The 25499-nt window shown below is 46.9% G+C and overlaps 1 protein-coding gene across 1 annotated transcript in view; it reads left to right on the top strand.

The window, feature by feature from the left end:
* Positions 1 to 567: 567 nt before the first annotated feature.
* KIAA1671 overlaps positions 568 to 25499 on the top strand; it is a gene marked incomplete at both ends in the record, with an annotated part of 31482 nt that continues 6550 nt past the window's right edge. The window contains 4 exons of the mRNA XM_079544038.1: positions 568 to 2174; positions 2660 to 2756; positions 3841 to 6573; positions 7086 to 7211. Of these exons, the coding sequence (XP_079400164.1) occupies positions 568 to 2174; positions 2660 to 2756; positions 3841 to 6573; positions 7086 to 7211 (4563 nt within the window). The remainder of the gene's footprint in view (positions 2175 to 2659; positions 2757 to 3840; positions 6574 to 7085; positions 7212 to 25499) is intronic.

Here is a 25499-nt window from a genome sequence, read left to right on the forward strand (position 1 = left end):
TCACGGTGAGCAGCAGCAGAGCTTTTGGAAATGCATGGGATATGTGTTTGTTTCTGTTCAGCTGCAGGTTGTAACTGATAAATAACAATTTCAGTCACACTGACCTCTGTATTTTTGGTAGAGTGAAAGAATATACTTGCCAGCTATGTGTATTGTGAAAAGGAGTGAAGTTTGTACATCAATGTGGGGAAGCCTGCTTTAGAAAGAAATTATTTTTTTAAAGCAATTTAACCAATGAAATTTGCTTGAGCACTGATAACTCAGTGCTGTGCAGATGCTTTTGTTGCTTTTGCCATGTTTTTTGTTTGTTGGGCCTAACTGATGAATAATGGTGTGTTTTGCTGGTGTTTTTTTTTTTTTTTTAAGAGAAATAAGCTTTTTGTTGTGTGATGCACATGCATATCTGAAACACACCTTAATGTGAGCTTAGCTACCTCCTGAGTTAAAGCTGGAATGAATTTGTTGGATATTTGTGCCGACTCTACAGCAATACTTGCGTTTTCTTTCCTTGTAGATTCTCCTTCTTTGTTGGATTTTGTCAGTTCTGTTGAACGTGTAATTACAACTATGGCAACAAGAGTTGAAATAAATTCTACTTTGGCGTCTTTGACGACAGTACCCGACTTAAACGAGATCAGAACTGAAGATAAATCACAGCGAGTGTATGTAAGCGTGCTCTCAGATGTAAGCAGCAAAACAAAGGAGCCTTCAGCATCACTAACGCTCGAAGAGAAGAACAAATTTGGGAGCACTCTGAGATCCGCAACAATGCCATCGCTGGGATCGAGGCCAAGGCTCTTCCCCAAACCTTTCTCTAAAGATACGCCGTCAGATACTTTTGCAAATGTAAAACCACCTCTTACGGGTTTTAGATCAAGCAGTATTATCAGAAAGCCTTCTGAAGAAACAGCATCTGCCAAGGTATTGGGTGGAAACGTTCCTCCATTAGTAGATCAGAAAGCCATTGGAAATGAAAGCAAGGCTGGCAGCGAAGTGGTCACAAACATGACCTTCTACAGCGGTCACAATACGAATACTGTCATTCTTTTTGAGACGGCGGGCACAGAGCAGTCAAAGGTAAGCCTGGCCCAAGGAAAAGGGGCTGCTGACTGCAGAGTGTTGAGTACTGTGCAGACAAAAGAGCCTCAGTGCAGTGTGAAGCAGGAGAAACCGTCTCAGCCATCGCCTGAGACATCCAGGAGTCCTGAAGGGTCTCTTCACAGGCAGATATCGCTTTCCTCCAGTCTTCGACCAGTGTCCTGGAACTCCCTCAAAACTGGAGAGAAGAGAGATGCTACTGAAGATCATCCAGTGGAGAAAAACAACACTGATGCAAATAACGTAAACAGTAAAGTTGATCTCTCTCTTGATGTGCAGCAAAGGCCAAAACCTAGACCAGTATCTGCTGTTTTTCTGGAATCTTTGAGAGATCAAAAGCATCGTACTGTGGAAGCTTCTGAGGAAAAGTCTCCTACAGAGAAATCATGGGTTAGGAAACCAAGGCCTTTGTCCATGGACCTGACAGCTAAATTTGAACTTAAAGACCTTTCTACGAGCAAGAAGATTTGCTCATCCCATGAGAGCAAGGAGAGCATATCAGTAACTTCTTTCACTGACGTGGGCAGCCACGGTCAGTCTGAAATGGGGCCAAAAACGGAAGAAACGGAATTAGATAAAGGCAGCTCTTCAAAAACAAATTTGAAATGCAGCAGTCAGGAGATTGGCCTCCTAAATAAAGGAAAACGCATGTGGGAAGCAAAGCAGAAATCTGAAAGTGAGCAAACTGAGACAAAACCAAGCATAGTGACTAATTTGCATAGTTCTGAGAGAGCCTTTGAAAGCACTGGTGAAAGCAGAACAAACAGGGAAGGGAAGAGGTTGGATCAGAAAGAAACGTGTGTGTTTGTCAGCTGTGAAAGCCCTGCAGCTTCCGCAGAAAAGGAAAACAGCATCGTAAGAGGAAGTGTTAAAAAACACATCAGTTTGTTCACGTCAGAAAATCCCAGTACCTCTGTAGATACAGAGACTCTCCCGTCGGCTGCTGAGAGGGAAAACAAGTGCATGAACATCCAGCAGAGAATCAAAGGACTGACAACAGAAAGCACGGATGCTAAGCCAGGGAATCTTCGCAGATCGCTCCAATCGCGGCCGCTTTCTGCAGACCTGACAAAGATGTAGGTTTCAGAAACGTTCTGCTTCATTCTCTTGGCTTCGCTGAGTTCCATAATTCAAGGTCAGGCTGGACCAGGCTCAGAGCAGCCTGATCTGGATGTCCCTGTGCATTGCAGGCAGTGGGACCAGATAGCCTTTGAGGGTCCTTTCCAGCATTGGGGTGGAAATATGGAAGATAAATGTAACTGAGGCATGAGAATGTTAATAACATTTTCTACCATTTTGCATTATCACGCATCTCAAAAATCTTATGGTGTACAATAAGCTACTTTGCTCACTGAAAAATTGTTAGTCCTTTGGTCTAGATGCAGTAAAACCACTGACTACCATTAGTTGTGACATGACATAGCAGTGTTTCCTCTCTAAGAAATACTTTCTGGGTGATTTCTTTTTGATATGAGATGGTGAATCATCGGTCTGCTTTGGTAGAAAGTGTAAATGTTAACTAATTGGATCTGAAAGAACTGAACGGAGCCTTTTGTCTTAGGTTTTCAAGTCCAACATCATCAACCAGCGAAGTGAAGCCTGAGAAAGCTGCTGAAGTTAGGAATGGCTTTGGGAGTGAAACAAGAGAACATCAAAAAGTAAGAAAATGGCATCAGTCAGTGTAGCCTCCAGTTAGGCTTGCATTTGGAGTGCAGAGAGCCCTATACTCTGCAGCCCATGCATCTTTACCAATCAATGACTTTAAAGCGGGCATCAGGAGTATTAAGAATGGCATAATCCTAATAGGTTTACTTGTGTAAGTCTATCTTTAGGCACTGGATGGGAGGATGGTGTTGAGCTTTTACAAAGTTAAACGTGCATGCTGTTTAAGGCATGCAGTGGTATAAAGTGAAACACACTGTGTACTACTTTAATGGAACTTTTAGTGTATGTAGGCAACAGCTGTTGTTGTTCCATGTAGCAATTAGCCTTCATTTTCTGTAAGGATAGCACGAACGTACCAAACTTCCACATCTGAGTCACAATTCCTTAATGCATGCTGTGCGTTTATCAGTCTCCTAAATAATGTTTAGTTTAGCAGTTCTGACCACTGAATACTGTACAGATAGCGCAGTGCTGGAAAAGCTGTTCCTAAGGAACATGTTGGCATTTCAAAACAACTTCTCTGCTGACACTTCATAGCACTGGAGATCTAATGTTGTTTTGAGGATATTGTGAGCTCTTATGGCTGTGTGTTTTTTTCCCTACGTAGGTTTAAGACAGGAGTGTGTGTGATAGAGAAACTCACAGCTTGGTTAAGACATCTCCATAGACTGATTTCCTTTTGAAGGAGATAAATTCACTTTAAAAGGAACATCTTCCATTAATGGAAGCACTGTTTTCGGAATTAGACAATAAAGTAGGATTTAAAACATTCCCTTGATCAGTTTTTTGTTTGTTTTTTTTTTTAAAGACCCTTAAGTCAATTCCTAATGTTACAATTTTTAACTTGAAGAATGATTGAACCCTTGTAGGACGAGGCAGTGAATACTAAGCCATGCGGCAATTCAGACTGGTGCCATGCACTGCTGCTTAGATTACCGGTGTCTCAATGGATTTTGTGTTTAAAGAGGGATGTGGCTAACTTGCCCAGGCTGTGTAGTGAAATTGAGTTAATGTTTTATCTATAGGTGTGTACCAGTCATAACTGTTGGTCTTTTCTTGTTCCAGAGCAAGGAGATGACCGTGCTTGCTCATAGCGGAGATCCCAGTGAGGCGAATGCTGCTGGGAACCCTTGGAAATCCCGTCAGGTTTTAAAAATAACCAACAGAATGGATCAGGCAGAGACAAAGGGAAGCTTCCCTGGAGACAGCCAACGCTTTTCTCAGCAAAGTGAAAATTCCGTCTCGTTCATAAGCAGCTTTGAGAAAAGATTAAAACCAACCAATGTGACGGAAAAAACCTGCATTAAAACTGTCCGAGCCACCATGTTTGACCATAATGTTCAGAGGCACAATGTTGCTGACGATCTCCCTGGAACTGCTTTGCCACTGAAAACGAGTGGTGAGCTCGAAGCAAAGCCTGACGTGGTGACTTTGGGTCACACCAGGCGTTCGTGGGTGGGAGAAGCTTTCCCAAGCAAGTCTGCTTGTAGGGATCCTACTGATTTTTTCCCCAGTGAATGCACTTTATCTGAACGAAAAAAAGACTTGGATAAAACTGAAAATGATCCAGTATTAATAGCTGAAAAAATACCTTACTCTACAAACAAAAGTAAATGCTCTGGAATAAATGAGAAAGCAAGCAAGCTGCATGCTGAAATTAAAACAGACAGGAGTGAAGACTCTTCCACTGATGAAACAGGAAGGTCTAACGTGGTTAAATGCTCTTCTGAGAAAAAGAGTTTTAGACAAGGAGGAATAGACTATGAATTTGGACCCAGCTTTGGTCACGAAGTTATCTCAACCAGTGTAAAAAAACAGCAGGTCCATTCGTCTTCGGTGCTTCTAAGTGGGCAATTATGTAAATCTTCCAGTAGCCTCCATCCTGATGTGAAAGAGGAATCTAGAGCTTTTGCTGTGAGGAGAAATGTAGACTCAAACTGCAAAGACCAAGACTTTGGTTTACGTAGTAGAGCTCCTGAAAACAGAGAAAAAATCAGAGCAATAGATGCAGAAGAAAAGGTCAGGAGAACTAAAAGTAGCATTTCTGATTTGAAGGCTTCTGAAAGGTGGAGGAGGAAAACCTTGCCTCATGATTCTGTCAAGGCAGAAGAGATCAGCTGGCTCACGCCTGAAAATACAAAAAGGCTGAGTTGGGCAGATTCACTGCAATTGGAAGAAGGTTCACTTAAAAAGAGAAATATCAAAGAGCGGATGGAGGGAAATGAGGCAAACCAAACTGCTGCCAGCAGTTCTGATGAGCACTTGAAAAATCAGAGTTCTGCCTTTGAACCAAAGGCGACGTATTTTGCAGTGACTTATCAAATTCCCAGTATCAAAAAAGAGAAGAGCTTTGTTGGTACTTCTAGTACAAGCGTAAGTAGTAAAATTTCTAGCTCAAATGAGGGAGGAGCAGTTAATCTGGGTCCTGATTTTTCTGGTAGGTCCAAACAAGATAAAAGTGTGATGAGTACGGATTGTAGAGAAGAGTCACGAGAAGTGTACATTAAAAAGGATTGGGGAAAAGGGGAGGACAAAGATAATGCTTTCTCCAAAAACACTGCATCTGGTAATTTTCATGTGTTTGGGAAAGATAACCAGAAGCGTTATGAGAAAGGTCTGGATCCATCTAAAGAGAAAATTATAGATGTTGATGCTTTTCTGTTAAAACAGGAACGGGAAAATATGGCTCAAACTGATCTGAAAAGTAGCAGAGGAAAGATCTCCTCTTACCACGAACCCCGATCCTCCCTGCATTTTGCACAGCTGCACAAAGATGGTGAAGTAGTCATGCAGAAGAGCTCTGAAAGCAGCTATGGTGTATCTGGAAGGAAGGCTGAGGATGGTTACAGGCCCCAGGTTCTTGACATTGATGCCCTTATGGCAGAATATAAAGAAGAATCTGTGAAGGGCAGTAGTATTCAAGACAAGGTCTCTGAGGAGCATAGTTTATTTGGTAGGAACAAATCAAAGAACAAAAGGAACGTGTCAGACAGGGTGACTTCTTCCTATACCTGGAAGGAGTGGAAGGGATCAGATCACCATGCTGTTAATAACAAACAGGGTGAGCGTGTGGAGGAGTACCACAGGCCAGAGAAATCAGTTCTGATTGAAAAGAGTGAAGAGAAATTGGATTCCCATGGCCCCGAGTCTGATAAACAGAAGTCCAAAGACAGAAAGTTTAGCTCTCCTCCCTGGGAAAATCCCAGCTGCTTGTTTCCAGATAAGTTTGCCAATTCTCCTGTGGAGTTCACTGCAAAGAAAACATTCATCATTGATGATGATCAAGACATGAATTTAACTTCCAGGAACCAAAGTTCACAAGTTGTGGTTGACAAGGTACAGCCTGTGCATGCAGTTGGTGTGGACCAAAAATTGGAAGTTAATTTTGCTTCCAGGCTGTCCATAAAGGCCAATGATGGGCTATTACAGAAGAAGGTGGTCACAAAAGAACAGTTCTCAGAGGTGACTCTGGAAGGTGACTGGAGCAAAAACGTAACGAGGAGCTCTGTAATAAAGGACAGAGATGATGTGAGTAAGGTGACCTGTGCCAACGAGTCTTCCAACGTGAAAAGTAAAGCAAAAGATTGGAAGAGCTGTACATCTGGCTTAGGAAGTGTACCTGCAGATCTGAGACGTTCCTATTCAGAAAAGAGCCGCCCAGGAAAAGATGGTCTAGCACTCGTGCAAGAAGTGAGAGGGAGAAAGGACCTGTACCGCTCCAGGCAGAGCTTCCCACCAGAGGGTGTGGATAATGAGTGGAAAACCAAGGTCTCATCTCAGTCGGAATCTTTCTTCCACGAGGATAAGAAGGTATTGGCAAACAGTACTTAACTGCTTCCTGTGACTGGAAATGAAAGCCAGGAAAAGATTTTGTTGTGTCTCAGTAGGGCTTCTGGGTGACACGCACACACTTTTCAATAGACTCAATTTCCTTCTGGTGTATTTTCTCATGGCATCTATGTTTACCAGACTTTGTGTTTCAAGTGCATGAGTATTAATTGGTATCTTTACAGACAAATCTTTGGAAAGTGTGCGTGAACAAGCTTTGAACACGAGGGGGGTTAAATTGCTGACTCTGCAGCTTTGTTTTTGTACCTATCAGGTGACTGAATTCCCCTCATTTTATCCCTGAAACTTCAGTGCTGGCACTGATGTTAGTGAAATGCAGGTGGTTCCCTGGTGCAGGTGACAGGTTAATGCATGCATGTGCAGCCAGTTGGGTGTTGATGGGTGCAATCTTTTGAAAGTACAGCATGGAAAAAGGCATTTTGTGTACTCCTCTGTATGCATTCTTAGTGATGCCTATGCCTTTATTTTAACAGGCTCCTAGGAAAGAGTGGACCAAGCAGAGTTCAGAAAAAACAGATGGAAGAGAATTTTCCTTTGTTTCTACTCAGAGAAGAAGTCACAGCTTTTTTTATAAAGACCGAAGGGCGGAGAGCATAACGGTATGTTATTTTGGAGGAGGTGCTTGGGTGAAGGAAGAGATAAGGGAGGTGCGGCCTGGCTTGCTTCATTCAGAGCTGTTTTCCCTGTTTTTCGAATAGTTGTGAAGGAGTGTGTGTGCCTTCTGAGCAGGAGGAGCACATGTTCTTCCTGTAGAGTTGAACTAGTAGGGAGTGCTTTCACCACACTGGTCTGTGCCAGGTCTCCTAACATAACACATTAACTGTACGGCTTGTTTATGTTTCTTTCTAAACAAAGATTTTTCATCCTGAACTCTTAAGGCGTGGGACTGGGTCGTTATGCTGCTTGTTTTTCCTCAGCTTAGATCATGGAAGTTGGTCATTGTGATCTCTTTGGAAAACCGTGTGGACAAATGGAACTGGATCATAGTCTGAAAAATGATGAGCTTAATTCTCTTTCTGTAGGCAAATAGACAGACAAATAATAACATGAATAATCACAGCTTACTTTTCTCAGCAGTCTGATTTTTCTCTTAGTGGGGTAAATTCCCTCTTCAGTTGTTGGGTGACATTGTACTAGCTTGCAGTATGGCCTCCTATGTCAGCCCACACAAACGCTTGATTTTAGGAAACAGTTAACATCCTATCTCCTGAAACGCAGGGTAAAGATCTGAATCTTTCCAAAGCTGCAAAACAAATGAAATATCAGTGTGTTCTGTGGAAAATCAAGCATTTAAATAGAGTATCAACAACACAGAACTCTGATTTTGTGGGAGGTGATGATGCTCCCAATGAAATCCTTCCTTACTGGAAGGACTGGCTCTGATTCATTACAAGTGCTGTGCTTTTTTGGTTTGTTTTTTTTTTTTTTTAAGCCTTGTGCATGAACCCAGTTTTGGCACAGTAGAACAATCCTGCGGTGACTTCAGAGCGCGTTTTATAATTCTGTATGCACATATTTGTAGTTCTAGAGATCTGACTGTCCTGCATCTTCTCAAAATCATTCTATTTTTGTAGAGAAGATGACAGAAGGATGTCACTGTTCTTCCCTGCCCCAAGGTCGAGTCTCATCCCTTCTCTTGGACTGCTAGCACACTCGTGTGGCCATGGGACGCATAGCTCTCTTCAGAGCCTCTTTTTGTACACACTGCTGTTCTGCAGCTGAGGAGAGGAAGTGCTGGCAGGTTTGTGTTGTGTGCTACTGAAGAAAAAGAAAATTCAATACAGTGACTTTTGACAGTCTGTATTGGCTTTGTAAACAAGTTTCTCAACAAAAGCTTTGGAAACAAACTCATACTGTTATGATTCCGGTCTTAAAACTTCATGGGAGGTACAGAGGGCTGTTTTCACCTTGCCTTTCCCATTCTTGGCATGGGATTCTGCTTGACTGACCACTAGTGGGAAGTCTGGACTGCTTATAGACTTGCTGGTTATCATCCAGTCCCCCAGAGTTACTGTATGTCACCTGTTTGTAGTGCAAATATGCAAAGATAGCTGTTGACAGCCTTGTGTAGAATGTGTGGGAGAAGACTGCTGTCAGAAGTAGTTTTGGGGTAATAGAACTCACCATGTCTCCATGTGGCCCAGAGCCCCACATGGATGTCACAGGAGGCTGTAGAGCAGAGCTATTGCTGGCACTGAGGTCAGTAGTGCCTTGTGCTCATCTTAAAGACGACAACTTTTGGCTGTTTGTACGTTGTAATGCTTCCCTCTGGTGGAGGAATGGAATCCTGGAGTCACTGTGCTGGAAAATCAAGGTTCAGACTCAAGTGGAAGCATTGAGCTTACCTCCTGAGTGTTGTCACCAGGTCATGTCCCTTAGTGCCACGTCCATGCGCCCCTGTGCACATCTTTTGGCTTTTCCTGTTTCTTGAGGATTAGAACATAATCATTAAGATTGGAAAAGACCTTTAAGATCACCAAGTCCAACCTGTCCTCATTCATAGAATCACAGAGTCATCAAGGTTGAAGAATACCTCCAAGGTCATCCAGTCCAACCATCAACCCACCCCCAGCACGCTCACTAACCTGTCCCTCAGGGCCACGTCTCCATGTTCTTGAGCACCTCCAGGGGCAGTGACCTGTCTCCCTGGGCAGCCTGTGCCAGTGTCTGACTGCTCTTTGGGAGAATAAAATTTCCCTAATGGAATTTATTAGTGGAGGCTTTTGGGTCACAACACTTGTCCTTTTTATCAACCCAAAGCCTTGTGCTGCCTGCTTTCCTGCAGCAGAGAAAGCAGCACTTTCTCGCTGATTTATTCATTAGGAATAGACTTGAGACCTTAGTTTCTGCTATAAAATCAGTGCAGGAAGAAATATAAAAGTCCTAGCATTTAAAGCCCTACGTTGTACTCCATTTTCCCCACTGTGAAATCAGTGGTTTGGTCAACATGCTCTCTTAGTTAACCTTGATTAGAATCTTTGCTGCTACTGTTTTTTGTTTTTTTTTACCTAGTGACTGAATGTGTTACAAATATTTAAGTGCTAAGGTACAATTACTAAAGGTATTCCAACACAGAATCATAGAATGGTTTGAGCTGGATGGCCAAAAAGGCCATCTGGTCCCGCTCCCCTGCAATGCATGGGGACACCCACAGCTTGATCCTGGAGCTGCAGTGTGCTGTGGTGAGCCACGTGAATCATGGAAGACGTTTTCAAGCGGTGTCTTTCACCACTTGTTCCATCTCAGCTGACACAGGTCTCTAATTCTGACGTTGGGTCACAAACCTCAATGTCTGATTCAGTCATCAGAGCTGATAGGAAGTAAAAAGTGCGGGATGTGCCACGTGGGTCATCCCTGGGCAGGAGGAGGTGCTCTGCTGGGGAACCTGTGCCATCGTCTGAGCTGTAAGAAGGAAGAGGCCAAACTCTTGAGCAGGGTGTGTGTGATAAGACAAGGGGAAATGGCTTCAAACTGAAAGGGAGGAGATTTAGATTGGATATAAGAAAGAAGTTTTGACACTGAGGGCAGTGAGGCACTGCACAGGGTGCCCAGAGAGCTGGTGCTGCCCCATCCCTGCACACAGCCACGCTCAGGGCACGGGGCTGTGAGCACTGCTGGAGCTGTGGGTGTCCCTGTGCACTGCAGGCAGTGGGAGCAGACGGCCTTTGGGGGTCCCTTCCACCTCAAACACTTTTATGATGATGAAGTGACAACCTGGGTTGCAGCTGTGACTTGCAATCAACATATATATGGTTAAAAGCAAAGTGCTTTTACTTTTAAAAGATACTGGAACTGGGGTGAGCGTGGTCCCTTCCAAAGCCTCTGGTTCTTTATTTGATTTGTTGGTTTTTTTCATCTTCACGTTTACTTTGGTGAGACAGTCTGGTATCCATAGTGCAGTGATACATAAACACAGTTACTTGAGGCTGATGCGCGGGGTGGGAACGCTTTAACAAAATCATGAGCTGATTTTTAAAACTGAACTGCTAGAGAAGGTAAATATTTTATAAGCATGCATGGATGAAGGGTAGTGGGACACATCCCAGCTCCCCAGTGCTCTCCAGTCTGCCCCCAGCAGCCCCGTTGTGCCCAGCAAAAAGCAAGCTCTCTTGTCTTCTGATGGCGTAAAGCCTCTGATATTACATCTTCTCTCCTCTCCAGATGGAAGCTAGAAACCAGTCGTGTGCATATTGTTCTGCTAGCTTAAAAACTGACTCAGTCTGGAATTAAAAGCTGAAGGCATGGCTCACACAAAGCAGAAGCAGCTTGCGGTGCTGTGTCTGCAGTGGTGCTCCCCACCAGGCCCCACCAGCCCAGCTTCCTATTCCAGCAGCCCTAGGGATGACAGGTGCTGGGTGGCAGCCTCACTTCTCCAGACTTTTTTCCTTTTTTGGTCATATTGCTTTCTTGGGAGCACTCCAGTCCCATATACATAAAAAAAAGGACACTTGTTTTGTCTATTTCTTCTTGTCCACGGGAGGCAGTTTTATATTAGAAGCAGCTTTTCTTTCGCGTGTCTCCTTTTTTTTTCCCTTGCACACGAGAGAACAAATAAGGTCAGCTCGCAATCTAGACCACGGATTAACGAGGCAGGCGAACTGTGAGCGGCGAGATGCTCAATCACAAGTGGGGAAGTCACATGGGAGCTCAGCGCTGCCCATAAGTAGCCCCAGCATCTGTTAAAGGCGCAGAGCTCAGCTGGCGATGCGGGTGCAGATAGCATCGCTCGTGAGGCGCGCTGCCTTTAAGTGTGTGGGTGTGCTCCTGGCTGCTGCCGGAGGAGGGGAGCGCGGGCGGCCCGGCCCGAAGGACGATGGTTCGGCGTCAGCTTTGCGCTGCAGAAGAATGGAGTATTACTACTGCCCGCGTTTGCTGAAGTTCTTGCAGTATTTGTGGGTAAGTGCCTCCTTTGCTGCCGTCGCGCTGAAGGGTTTGGGTGTTTCGAGCTGTTCTCGACAATCGCAGGGCAGCTTGTAGGCAGCGGTGGTGCTGCTTTGCAGTTCCTTCGTGCTCTCTCTGATCTTGGGATGTATTTGATGCAACAGGTTCTTTTGTCTTTAATGCCAGCTTATAGCGAGGAGACTGCGGGCTGCTTAGAGATGCCTCTGAAAACCCTTTGGCTGAAATTTCTTCCTTGTTTATATCTAAGAGTTGTAGTTCTACATGCTGCGCTCTTGCAACATCCTTCCCCGCTGGCTCAGGAGCAACCTTTGGGCTCTGCTTCCCAAAACTTCCCATCTCCTGCTGCAGCCAGGGCCGCCGCCAGCTGTGTGAGCAGAAGAGCCAGCACTGACAGCATTGGAATTGTGTGTTTTCACCATTTCTAACGTGAGTGTTTTGCTAGGTTTCTCCTTCTCAGCGTGCACTTCCTCTTCAGACGGCTCTGAGGCCCCTCTTCAATGATAAGCTCCTTTAAGTGTGCTGCTTTCCCTGCCAGCTGCTCAGAGGCTTCTGTTTGTCACATAGAGCCACATTTGAAGGGATAAGATTAATTTCTGTAAGCTTTCATGAATGGACACTAGATCCAATGTCATGCTTTAATTTCTTCAGTTTTTTTACAAGCCTTGCTGTGTATGTGCTTTGCATTACAGCAGAGAATCTCATCTCGCTGCCAAGTTTGGGAAACTGTAGTATTGTAAAACATGGAACTCTTTGGACATTTCAGAGCAGATTTGCTGTGTATATGGTCTTTTAAGAGACCTGGAAATATTCCATAAGCGTTAGTGTATATCTTCTCACACTGCTGCAAGAGACAACTGGAGAATAAGTATGACATTCATAGAATTACATAAACTTATTTACATAAATATTAAGAAGCTTTAAGGGAAGAGCACAGCAGTCACTTTATTTTTGTGTGTGTGTTGGCGTTACGTCTGAAGGCTGCTAAGGAAATAATTATCAGTTCTCTCTGTATCAGGAGTAACCAGAGATATCAGGGTTAGTTGTCAAGCTCTGCATTATTTAATCCATCTTGGGCAGCTAAGATATTCATTAGGTAGACCTGGAGAAGAAGACAACTCTTAATTAAAAAACATTATCATGAAAATGCACTTTAAAGCCTCTGCTGGGAGTTATTGGTACGTTACATCTCTTCTGCCATGCATGTTGCTTTCTTGCACTGTTGTGTTGGGCATCACTGGATTCTCTCAGTGCCAACCACTGACTAACTGCGTGCTGTTGCCTCTCCTAGCCTTTAAATAGGGCACTTACTGTTGTGACGTGTAGGAAAGTTTCTAAATAACATCTTGGTGGTGGTGGTGGTTTTTTTTTTGAGCGCCAGAATGTCTGTGGTCAGCCTGAGCGCATGGGAAGCGGTCAGTGGTCAGCGAGACGTCAGCGTGTGCTCAGAGTTTCTGAGAAGCTGTCTGTGCTGGGGGCAGAATGGCTTGTTGGGTTGCAGCGTTTGGTCCATTAATTCAATGAGAGCTGTGATAACGAGGAGAAAAGCAAGCCTATCAAACCTGGACCGTTTACAGCATTGCTGAGGCTTGCTGCAGCAGTCTGAGATACTGCAGCTCTTCCCTTTAGGTTTGTGTCCCCTTTACATGATGCTTAACATCGAAATGCGGTGCTGAGAAGCCAAGATCCTGGGGAGGAGCGAACGTTGAGTTTCTTGAAGGCAGCAGATGGACTAACAGAAGCTTCTGAGAACTATTCCTTCAACTGTACCTGCTAGGTGAAAGTGAATAAAGGGGGAGAAAAGCTAAGAGTGTTGATAGAGCCTCGCAGATGGCTACATAAGGCTTCATGAATCTTTGGAATGGCAGTTCAGGAATGCAGAGGCTCCTGGCTGATGATGTAAGAGTCTGGTTTGGTCGGATGAAGCGGTGCCTCTTGGAGCAGGGGAGGAGCAGGACTTCCTCACCAGCTCGCTGCCATGGTCTGTACCTCAGCAGCTGAAGTGCAGAGGCTGAGTCACAGATCTCAGTATTCACCACCTCGTCATTTCCTTCTCTGTTCTGTCATATACCTTCTTCCTAGCACCGATCTGTTCATCATCTTTAATTGGCTGTTTATTGTAATCATGTATTCATATGCCAGTCATTTGCTGACCCGAGCTATATTGATCATAGTTGAGTGTTTTCCAGGGTACATGGTGTATTCATCCTCCTTTTTACAGCTGGTGAGGAGCTTTGCTGCAGCTGATACAAGATATCTTTGGATCTGACTTGCCTAGGCAGCCCTTGCAGTGCTGCTCAGTGGTCTGTTGGCCTGTGCTGCTGGTGGAGTGCTCTCAGGTGGTTCTGTTCCTGTCTATAACCACCTCGGTTATCAGCAATTCATGCTCTGCCCCAGGGTTTTTTTTGCAGAATGTTGCAACATCGTGATGCAATCGCTTTTTAATGTAGCTGTAGGAGCACATTGATAAACAATTAATCAGGTGCATTAGAACCAGGTAATTTAAGCCAGCTTTGCAAACAGAGGGCAAGCTCCTTGCAGTGGGGGCAGAGCTGGAAAGAGAGGAGAACTCTGGATTAGCTCCAGAAGAGATGGGTTCCTGTGCCGAGCAGCAGCTCTGCTGGGTGCTCAGTGGGAGTCTGGCTCAGCCCTGCACAGGGCCCTGGGGTCTCCATCTGCGCTGCTGCTGGGGTGTCTGAGGCAATAAGCAGCCAAAATCTGGGGGCTCGATGAGAGCGGTGTGAACATCGGTCATTCTGGATGGGACGGAGCTGGCAAAGCTGGGAGCAGCTGCTGGAGAGCACCGTGCTGCGTGAGAAGTGAGGGGTTGGCTTCTTGTGGATACCCCATGTAGGAAGGGATAGTTACATCCTAGCATCTCATACAGTGTGTATTTCGTTAATTTCAACTAGGGGTGGCAGGAAAGACGTCTGGGGCAGGGGAGTGGTGGGAGATGCTGAGAACTTGATAAAATACAGAGATGCTGCAAGGATGGCCGTGGCTCCACTGTAAAACAAGTTCACTTTTACTCCCAGAAGTCTGTGGGACACCACTGTTCCTTTTACCTCTTTTTCTTGTTTAATGGGAAGGGGCAATATCAAGTAAGCTTATGGTACATTCATAGAATCACAGACTCATAGAATGGTTTGAGTTGGAAAGGACCCCAAAGGCCGTCTGTTCCCAGTGCCTGCAGTGCACAGGGACACCCACAGCTCCAGCAGTGCTCACAGCGCCGTGCCCTGAGCGTGGCTGTGTGCAGGGATGGGGCAGCACCAGCTCTCTGGGCACCCTGTGCAGTGCCTCACTGCCCTCAGTGAGTACAACTTCTTCCTTATATCCAATCTAAATCTCCTCCCTTTCAGTTTGAAACCATTTCCCCTATCCCAACAGACCCTACTCCAGAGCCTGTCCCCTTCTTTCCTATTTTGGGTACTGATTCAGACACCTCAGTCAGTGAAGATGGTGTTTGATTAACCTGCAGGATGATGAACTTTAAAAATATCCTAGCTGCGTGGTCAAAATGTGGGTTAGAAGAACGCTGTGTTTCTTCCTGCTCAGCATACTTTGTTCCTCTATTTCTAACTCAGGACAGTTTTTCAGCTCTAGTTGTAGAGATTGCTAAAACCCTGCTGGGATTATTGCTAGTCATTGAATAGTAATTACAAAATTGCAAGCGATTTGGGTTATTGAAGCTAGAAATCAAGATCCAAAGATTGTTTTGACAAGGTCTCAGCTGCTTTGCCCTTGTAGAGCAGCTTGCTGCTTCCCCGGTGTGCTGGAGCTCGCTGCCACTGTGTGTCACTGCAGCTGCATCCCATCTCACACTGGGGAAACGCACAGCATCCTCGTCCGTCTGCTATGATAGCAAAGGGATTAAGTTCAATTTACCATGAAATGCTTTGAGGAAGTAACGCGCTCTTGGTTCACGTCTGGGAGGGCTGAGCCGTGCTGTGCTGTGCAGTGGGACGGGCTGCTGGTGGGGGGCCGTGCCACAGCTGGACCTACAGCCCAGGGGCAACCTCACAGCCAACATGTTGCTGTAAAGTTGGTTTGACTCAATTCCTGCTTTCCCATGCTGTTGTCCACGCTGCTACCGCTGGGCGACGGCCAAGTTCCCACTATTGTTTCTGTTCTTTCAGCAGTTGCAACTTGTCAGTACGGCAGTGCGTGTTTACTGTACTGAGAGGAAATGGCATTTAGGGGAGAGCAGCTTGAGCACGGTGAAAGTAGCTCTTTGTGGGGGATTTTCCTCGAGTTGCATGGATTGCGTGCTGCGGTGCGGGGATTCTCTTAAAAATTAACTCCAGGTTAATCTTAAACACGAACGCAGGTCAGAAAAATGTAGTATTTGGTTTGGTGATTCATGGCTGGGGCTGGTGAGCACACGCTGCGTGACAGAGGCAGTGTGGGTTATTTGCTCACTGCATACCTGGCAAGTTCTGGTCGCCGAGTTGGAGGTTGCAGGTGTCAGATGTGAGTGGATGTTCAATGGCATTTGATTTGCAATGCAGCAGTGCTGAGCAGGAGTGCAGCAGATGTGGCTGAGAAGCAGAAGGAATTGCAGAGCCCTGGTGGGGAAACAGTGCCCTTCATCTCCATCGTGTTTGTATGGGCCCCACCTGGGCAGGGAACCCAATCCAGTTGGACAGAGCCCTGCAACCCGAACAGTGCTTTCCCTTTGAGTGTCTTCTGAATTCCCAAAGTCAGATTTATACCTTCAGTAGCTCTGGTTGGTTCTCGTCTTCCATGAGAAAGAAAAAATTATGCCAAGTTTCTCTAGCCAGACAGCAATGAAAGCTGCTGCCAGGCAAAGAAGGAAGATGCTTTGGGTGTCTCTTGGTTTTGTAAAGCCAATTCTCATTTGCATGTAAAAGTGGCCAACTGGTGGGATCTAACTGGTGTGCAACATTCAGTCCGTGCTGGAGGTATAGTAATATTTATTAACAATCACAGAACAGCTGAGGTTGGAGGGAGGCTCAAAGATCACCCAGCCCCAACCCCTGCTGAGGGCTGGCTGCTCCCCACCAGCTCAGGCTGCCCAGTGCACGTCCATGGCCTTGGCCACCTTCAGGGATGGGGCAACAAAAGCCTTTCATAACAGTAGGTTTTTTTTATTGGTATACATGGGGGGAGGGAAAACCAACCCAACAACCATTATTTATCCACGTTTTGCTTGGCTTGATCCTCTTGACATAGGTAAATGTAAAGAAAATGTTTTCAGTGCTTTCCAGAAGAGCTGTGCTGTAGGAGTTTCCTGTTTCTGCTTTGTTTTTCAGCCTTTCCTCCTCAGCTGAGATAGAAGGGAAGTGCTGAATGATTGTGGACACGAGCCTTCAAACATCATCATGTATTTTTAGCACATTCCCTAAGCTTTAGCATCGATAGCTTTTGTTTCACGCTGAAACAATTCAAGGTCCAACAGCAGTGCATGGTCAGGATGTTTAGCTGTGCCTTGCTTCGTGGGGGACAAAAGGATTGATGTCCTCAGAAACATTTGTTGCTGCTAGCATGACAGTTGTTACTGAAAATCATATTTAAGCCTAACAGTAGTACGGAGAATATTATTATTGGCCTAATGCATCTGTCCCTCTTTATATCATCTGACTGCAATTCATTAAATTGTTGCATGTATAGATTGCTGTTTAAGTACCTACTTCAGTATGGCTTCTCTTAAAGGAGAGCAGGAGGTACAGAGCTTTGTCTTGCAGAGCTGATAGCGCTCTGGTTTCTTATGTTAGGAAGTCGTGGAGTGTTGCCTGTGCTCTACAGGAACAGTCAGGTGCTTTCCCTGAGCAGCTCGGAGTTGAAACAATGGGCCGAAGTCATGAAGTGCGTGAGGAAGGGCGGTGGTGGCAGGAGGGGAATGCAGATTGGAGCTCAGCACAGCACGCAGCGCGCAGGGAGCTCAGGGCTGGATGACGCTGTGTTTAAAGGGTAAAGAGGGCAAGGTATTGCAGTGATAGGTCTTTGCTGCCGCTCTCCCCCTTCATCCTGCACAGCTGTGAACTCTGGGGGCTTTTAAATAGCCAAACATTGGAAAGCATGGGCTGAGAGGCCAATTTCTGTCTCCTTGTAGTTAGGTATGCGTATGAGGGAAGTGGCTTTAACGTCAGGTTCTGATGCCATAACAATCATTCTGAATAAGCACAAATTAAAACTGCACGTGAACTTAAATTACGCTGTTTCAGATTGAAACGAGTATAAGAGAGGAAACCAAACATTAGGTCAAGCTTTGAGCATCTGATGGAGCTGTGGGTGTCCCTGTGCATTGCAGGCAGTGGAACCAGATGGCCTTTGGGGGTCCCTTCCAACTCAAAGCATTCTGTGACTATATTCAGTGTAAATATTAACGAAGTACCTGTTGTTTCAGCTTACGCAAGAGTTTTCACTGCTAATAGACACTGTCCAAAGTTCTCACGCTAAAATACTCCTTTTAATCAATACTTATTTTTTTCTTCTTGACCAGAGACTGCTGGTAGCTGTTGCAGCAAGTAGAGCAGTATAGACATCTATGTGAATTGCGTTGGTTGGCAAAATAGACAATTTGTGGGCAAAAATAAGGAAATTATTCAGGTGCCATTTTGTAGTGTCTGATGAACACAAGGAGTATCATAGAACCATGAAGGTTGGAAAAGACCTCTAAAAATCACCCAGTCCAACCATCCACCAACTACCAGTATTGCTTACTAACCATGTCCCGAAGTTCTACATCCACCATTTCCTTCAGCACCTCCAGGGAAGGTTGACCTTGGCAGACCCCATCTCTAGCATGGGAACTCATAAAAACACGGTGTAGAGGCCAGCCTATGAAGCTTTTGTGGGGAAAAATAGAAAAGTGGAATAAGTGTTCCAGCCTTTGCTGGGTCTATTGCAGTGTGTTTTTAGGATGCTTCTTCCGCAGCATTGATATGGAGGTGCGTATCAGTGAGGAAACGCTCCTCCAAAATTCCCTTCTTCCATACCTTGCTTATTTTTCTGGGTGGTCCAGGGGAGCTGAGTTCAGCCCTATCTGTTGGCCTTGGCCAGCTTGGGTGCAGAGCTCAGGAGCCTGTGCTGTGGGTGGGATGCAGGATCTCCATCACTTAACAGAGACAGAATAATGCGTTAAATATCTTTTTCCTGTTACTTTAAAAAATAAGAAGAGCCCTGCCCTAAGGTCACCCGATCGGGGAGATCTCCTTCCATTTCTGTGCAAAACCAGCTCGGTAGCTCTTCAGAGGAAGGGCTATGTAAGGAAGAACGGGTTTTTCTGTTGGCTGGATTCCTTTGCAGCACGGAGGATTTCTATTTGACTGCTAATTTGAGAATGTTCAAAACAAATGTAAGGTGTTCTGGGGTAAGAAACGGGGTATGGTGTGCTCCGTGAGGAGTTCAGCTCTTTAAAGGGAAGAAACTCCATTTCCTCCAAGCTCATAGGCATGGTTCCAGGCAGCACTCCTGATACAGCGAAACCCTAAACTGGCACCGTTTCATGCCATATTGCTTAAAAATTTTTCGTTCTGTTAAATCTGCTACCCCAGAAAGGGGTAGCGTATGGGAGAGGGGAGAATGATGCAATGCGTCGAAACAAAAAGAAGCCCTGATCACAGCCAGCAGCTCTGCCTTGTGGGGTGAGAAAGGCACACAAAGTATTGCCCCCAGCACCTCTGGGCTAGGCAAATCTCCATGGCCGGCGTGCTGCAGGTCGTGGTGTCACCGTGCCCGGGTGACACGTGGAACATGGCTCACCCCGGGTTAATCGTTGACAGACACTGATTTGGATCTCAGTGTTGCTTGGTGAACGCGTAAGGAAGGGGCTGCGCCTCCCCATCCCTACCCACGCCTTGCGGGAGCTTGGCCTGGCCCCCAGCCCCTCCGTGCCCGCCTGGCTGCAGGCAGAGAGATGCTGTTCCGCGTCGCCATGGCAACGCTGCCTGCACAGGGCCCAGCCCAGCTCCTTCCCGTTGCTGCGGCTGTGTCACCCCGCGCATTGTTCCAGGCAGGCCGCCCTGCTCGGGAGCAGCTCGCAGGAGCCGGGCGGGCGGCCAAGAGCTGGCAGCAGCCAGCGGTGCTCCGGAGCGCTCAGCCTGGGGAGCGCAGAGCTCCGCGCCGGTCAGCACGCTGCTCCGCAGCTCTCCTGCACGCACGGCCTCGGGTCTGTCAGTGGGGCTGGCTGCGACCATGGCACCGTGGGCAGTGGGCGGCGGGAGCTGCTGACGCCGTGCCCAGAGCCCCTGGATGGGGAGCAGCCCGGCGGCCGCATGGATCGCAGGGGAGGGACGCTCCGTGGTGTGCTGAACTGCTGCCCTGCCGGGAGGATGCTGCCCTTCTGATACTGGCTGCAGCGTGCAAAGTTGGCTTCTGAAAGGGGATGCTTATCCAGCTCCGGAATGAGAAAGTAAGACTGGATTTCCAGGACTGAGACCTTCATTTCAATCCCTAACATGGCTGAATGAAGCGTTATTTTGAGCTAACGTGATTGTAAGTAGGAAGACCTTTTGTTTTTTTTCCTACTTGACGAATGTCCATCTCCAGCTTCACGTCTCCATTTACATACAGAAGCACGCCGGCAGTGCTAGCCTAGTGCTATTTACGTGCACAGGAAATATTGTACAAACGGAATCCTTCTTGCAGAATCCGATCGGGGCTGCCAGGGAGAATTACATTCCTGAATATCCATCTGGGGAAAAAGATAACATAAAGATGGATTACCTGGGAGACAAGCTGACCGTGGCCCAAACTCACATGACCCAGTGGATGGGCACGGTGCGTCGATCCCTGCAGGAAGCGCTCAACCTGGTGACGGCGGCGGTGGCCCACGAGCGGGCTGCCGGCCCCCGAGCCCCCTTGAAGCGGACGTCCTCCTTCAGGCACTTCGCCTCCCGCAGCCGGGAGTCCTTCCGGCGCTTCTCGGTGCGCAGCCAGCAGCGCTTCTCCTCGCTGAGGAAGAGGCAGAGCAGCGCGGAGCCGCCTGACCTTGTAAGCCGTGCGCCGTGGGAGGCTTGGGGGTGGATGACCCGCGTGCAATCTTAGCTTTGTGTGGTGTTTTTTGGTCTGCTTTTGGGTTAGGAATGATCCGGAGCGGTGACAGGTAAAGATAGCTGCTCCCAGCTGGCTGGAGCACGGATGGAAACCTTTGGCAGTGAGGGAAGTGTGTTGGTGTCACAGGTCGGCGTGACTCTGCCTGCCCCTCTGTGTTTGCTGTGCCTGAAGTTGCACTTGAAAAGAGCTGAGTGCCGTCACCCTGCGGTCAGTGGTGAGCAGTGGTGTTATCCCCAGCTGATTTTTCTGAGCACCGTTGTTACTTTGTCATGGGATAGAAGCTGAGAGACCCAGGTGAATGGGGAGGGCTCCAATTTTGTTTACTCACTGTAAGCTGCACAGACACGAGAAGCCCCAGTGTGAGGGCAGTGAGGCCCTGGCAGAGCTGCTCAGAGCTGTGGTGCCCCATCCCTGGAGGTGCCAGAGGCCATGCATGGGCAGCCTGAGCTGGGGGCAGCCAGCACACGGCAGGGCTGGGGGATCTCTGAGCTCCCCTCCAACCTCAGCCATTCTGTGACATGGGCTCAGGGAGGGCTGTTCATCGGGGATCCGAGGCAAAGCCACATTCCTGGGGCAGGTGTGGCATCAGGCAATGGCGCCGTTTCCAGCATTGCTTTTATCAGCTCTGCTGCTTTTTTGGCCCAGCTTTCTGCTAATCTCCTTTTTGGCTGTGCTGGAATATTGTCAGGTGAGCACAAAAGAACGAGGAGGAAAATATTTGGTAACCATTGTTACACTGTTAGCATGGTGACATTTGTATTGAAGTTGATACATTGGATTTATTAGAACCACCCGAACGCAAAACTTGTTTAAACAAGATGGGACTGCAGAATGGGAATGGGGAACCTGCAGAGGGCAACTGTGCTTCTTGCTCTGCAGAGCAGGGAGCCCTGGGGTGTGGGGTCACCTTTCCAGCAAACTTGCTGAAGGCAGCAGTGGAGCTGCCATTCTTTTGGCACATGCTTGGCTTTGTGCATGCATTTAGCTCAGCTTGTGAGCAGCTCCTGTGCTCCAACTTAAGGTCACTCAGCCCTTGTATGAGTGGGGAGTTGGTGCTGTTGTGCTCTTCGATGTGCCACTGCAGTGGGATTGAAACTGGGTGATGTTTGAGGCCCCTTCCAACTCAAACCATTCTGTGATTCTAAGTTATTAAATGAGGGCAAGCTGGCAAGTGGGCTCCTTATTTAGTATTATGTCGCTCCTGCAAGCTTTGCATCTGGGAAAGGGCTTGTGGATAAATCACCACCATGCTTCTGGGCTGTGCAGGAGGCTCTTGGGCACTGAGAGAACTGTCAGCACTGGAAAGGAGTTGGTATAGTTGGTTATTTCCTTGCTGGAGGTCATAAAAGTTGAACACTTCAGAAGCCTGGGGATTACATCATTGATGTGCCATCATATAAAACCTGTGCTTAATACCCTCTGTTCCTTAGCTATGCCTTTATGCTGCTATAAAGTATGGCAATTTGTTTCTTTCGTATTCTGGAGAGCATTCATCTGCACCAAACACTTTGGTTTTACCCGAGGTCCTGTGCCCTGAGTATCCTTCAGCAAAAGAACCAAATGCATGCTGGCATTCTTGTTCTGAGCTCTACTGTTTTGCTACAGACCTATTTGGCCCCAGTATTCCCTGGAAACCCAACAAATCGTTCTCAAAAATACTTTGTGTCCTGTCCATTTATTGTTCAATTTGCAGACAGCTATTGTGGCAGCGAGAAGGAAGTTGTAGGAAGTGGGCTTTCAGAAAGGAGTGTTTGTGTAGCTTGGGGCTCGGGGGAGGAGGAGAGCTGTTCTGTTTAATTAACGAAGATACGAGGGCCAGCTCATGCTTTTTCATTCTTAATAACTTCTCTTCGGTTTAATGGGCCATGAATGTGGCTGGCAGTGCAAATGAGGGCCATGCAACCACAGCGGTGGGTGCTGAGCTGAGTGCCTCTGTTGTTCCCGACTTGTTTTGACAGTAATAATCACTTCAGCTCAGCTCTCTGGTGTTCCTCAGGCTTGTTGCAAGGAGATGATGCAAGCAGCTTCTAGGTTGTATGGAATTTTTGTTCAAACGAGCGGTGCGCCATTTCCAGATATTCATTTGCTGGCAGGAAATCCCACTGCTCTGTGTGCATCTTAAATCCTAGACTTCAAACTGGGGAGCCCTATTTCCCAAGATTGTTTGTTTGAGGTTTAAAACTGCGTCTTGCTTGGAAAAGCCTTAACTGTGCAGCAGAGCTGTGAGATAACAGCATTCCAAGTGGGAGGTGTTGATTTCAAGCATGCAGCTTGTCAAAAAAAAGCAAATAGATTCACTTCCTACCATAACAGCATCAAATCAGTGTGCTCTGGCTCGTCCCTTGCAGTGCTGGAGCCTTGTGCAGAGACCACGTGGTGGGTGGTGGTGAGTTCACAGCGAGTCCCAGCAGCTCTATTTTCAGGGCACAGAGCATGACAAACTCCAAATCGCCTTTGGAATCCTCAGTGGAAGGAGTGATGGATTGCAGTTGTGCAGAAGCTGTGGCTAGAAATCGTTGCGCAGGGTCACAGGGGTCCTTTGCAAAGCTCTGGATGGGGGCCATGGAAAGCTGGGATTGCGCTGTGCAGGGATGCAAAGACTCTGAGATGGATTCATCCCATTACTTCTGTCAATACTCCAGCGTTTCTTTGAGGATTTTCCATTGCTTCGCAGCGTTTGGGGCTGAGGAGGGCAGCTCTGCGTATCCGTGCACGCGGGTGGAGTTGGAGCTCCTTCAGCTTCTCGGAGAGAAAGCTGCAGTTCCTGGAACTGCTATCTGTGGCCACAGGGCCGGGTGGGGCGGGCGGCAGCGGGTGCTGCTCCATGGGACCCAGTGCCCCACGGCACCGAGCCTGGTCCCAGCCATGACCTTCTCCCTGTGGGCAGCGCTCATCCGCCGGATAGTAAGTAGCCATGGCATCCCTCTGCACTGCTGCTCCGGTACTTTGGAAGTGAAAATATCCAGGTTGCAGAATTGCAGGATGGCTTAAGTTGCAGGGGAGCTTAGAGATCACCCAGTCCAACCTCCTGCTTTGGCTTGGGTGCCAACCACCAGCTCACGCCACCCAGGGCCCCATCCCATGCCCTCCCCCCCTCCCCCCCCCATCCTATCCCATCCAATATTGCATAGTTTCTAAGGCCAACCAGTGCTTTTATTTTGTTTTCTTTTAATGTATTTTATCAGTATGTGTGTGTATGTGTATATAAATATACACCCAAAAAAACCTTTCAAGAAGCTGGCAAAACTTTCCTGTGAATTTTGTGCTGGTAGAGTGGATGGTCCAAACTCCATTCCTTTGTGCAGTTATCTATTCAGATTCACTCTTCCAGTAGAGTTTAGCTTCTCCTGTTTGCACGTCAAGCTGCAGGGTGTCATTTGGCTGTCTGATGTCTCAGTCTCTTTAGCAAACAAAGATTATTTTTGAAGCTGTCTGTGCAGATTCTACCTTGTGAGATCTCTGTCAACTGCTGCTCCTCGTGCGCCAAGTCTTTATTTCACAGCAGTGCAGAAGAGTTCTTCACATAAATATATGCGTTTGTTCTCAGTTATGGTAAATTTTTGCACTGGCAGGAGCAATATTGTGTGCACATCATTTTCAGGAACTGGAAATTGCAGGAATAATCAATCCTGGATTATTGCCAAAGCAGCTTAATTCCAAGAGAGTCCTGAAGGAGCTTTAATCATAACTTCTGCTTGTAGATGGAGTAGAGCGAGTTGTGAGTCAGTGTCCGACTCTGCTGTTCTGCTCCATCTGAAAATTGCGTTGTGTTTATCGTGGCTACTGTTGGTGGAATGATTAAATTGATCCAATCGTGGGGAATTACTGCATTTGAGTACTGGATGGAGAGTGGTGTTTGATTGGGGACACCTTCCGTGTGTGCTTTCTGTGACGGTAAGTAAGGGAGTTCTTCACTTGGGTTTATGTTGCATGTGAAGAAGAGGCCAGAGCCCTTTTTTTTAATTGCCTTTTCCTTTTGAAATGCCTCTTTTTGTGATGATGCTCTGTTTCTTGAGGTCCTTTTAGTGTCTGGCTCTGGTTGTGCACGCTTTGACCTTTTGAGCTTGTTCTGTTCCGAGGGATAAAACAAAGAAGGAACGGGCCACCTGCACAACTTCATCACGTTAATAATTATCTCACATGAAAAACAAACCAACCCTGTCCTGCACAGCTCTGTTCTGCTGGGCTGTTTGTTCTGCTGTGTCTGTGCGAGTGAATGGCTGGGGCACTGCGAGCTGTGTGATGGACTGGGCTGGTGGCAGACCCAAAGAGCATCACTTGTGCATCCAGGACTGCTGTGTTATGTTCCCTATGCTGTCGTGTTTTAAAGCTTTTGGTGCTGTTTCCATTCATGCTCTTTGTCAGGAGCGCTAAGCTGTTCCAGGGGAAATGGTAATGCCAGCAGGAGCAAATGTATCTGTATGATCTAATTTGGAATCACTCCTGTCTAAAAGCATTTCAGCCATGAACCAATACACACATAGAGCTCTGAGAGAACCTTCAGTTGAGCAGCATTCTGTCTGAATGCCTTTCCTGCTGCTGCTGGGATGGTGCTATTATCTGGGCTGTGCATGTTTTCTCCTTACAGCCACCATTTTAGTGATAACACAGTGGTTTTTATAAACAGTGGGCAATGTGTGCCCTGAGGGCTCATGTCTGTTAGGGGAGTGTTGGTTCTGCCCCACACAGGGCCTGCAAGGAGAGTTTGTAGGAACCCAACCACGTGCCCGTGCCAAGGGAGAGGAAACGCTGTGTGGTTTCTAAGAGCAACAAGGCAATTTCTTCTGCCAGGCATCTGAGTGCCAGGGGAAGCGCCTTGCTGCAGGTGGGGATGGATGGAAAAGTGGAGGAGTTCAGCTTGCATCTGTCCATCCATGGGCATATGGAGAAATGGAGGTTAAGAATTACACCCAATGAGCTACGAGACGTGGGGACATCTGAAAGCAAGGAATTTTGTCCAACTCCCC

Source organism: Tetrao urogallus (assembly GCF_951394365.1).
Source record: "Tetrao urogallus genome assembly, chromosome: 17".
NCBI classification, from domain to species: Eukaryota; Metazoa; Chordata; class Aves; order Galliformes; family Phasianidae; genus Tetrao; species Tetrao urogallus.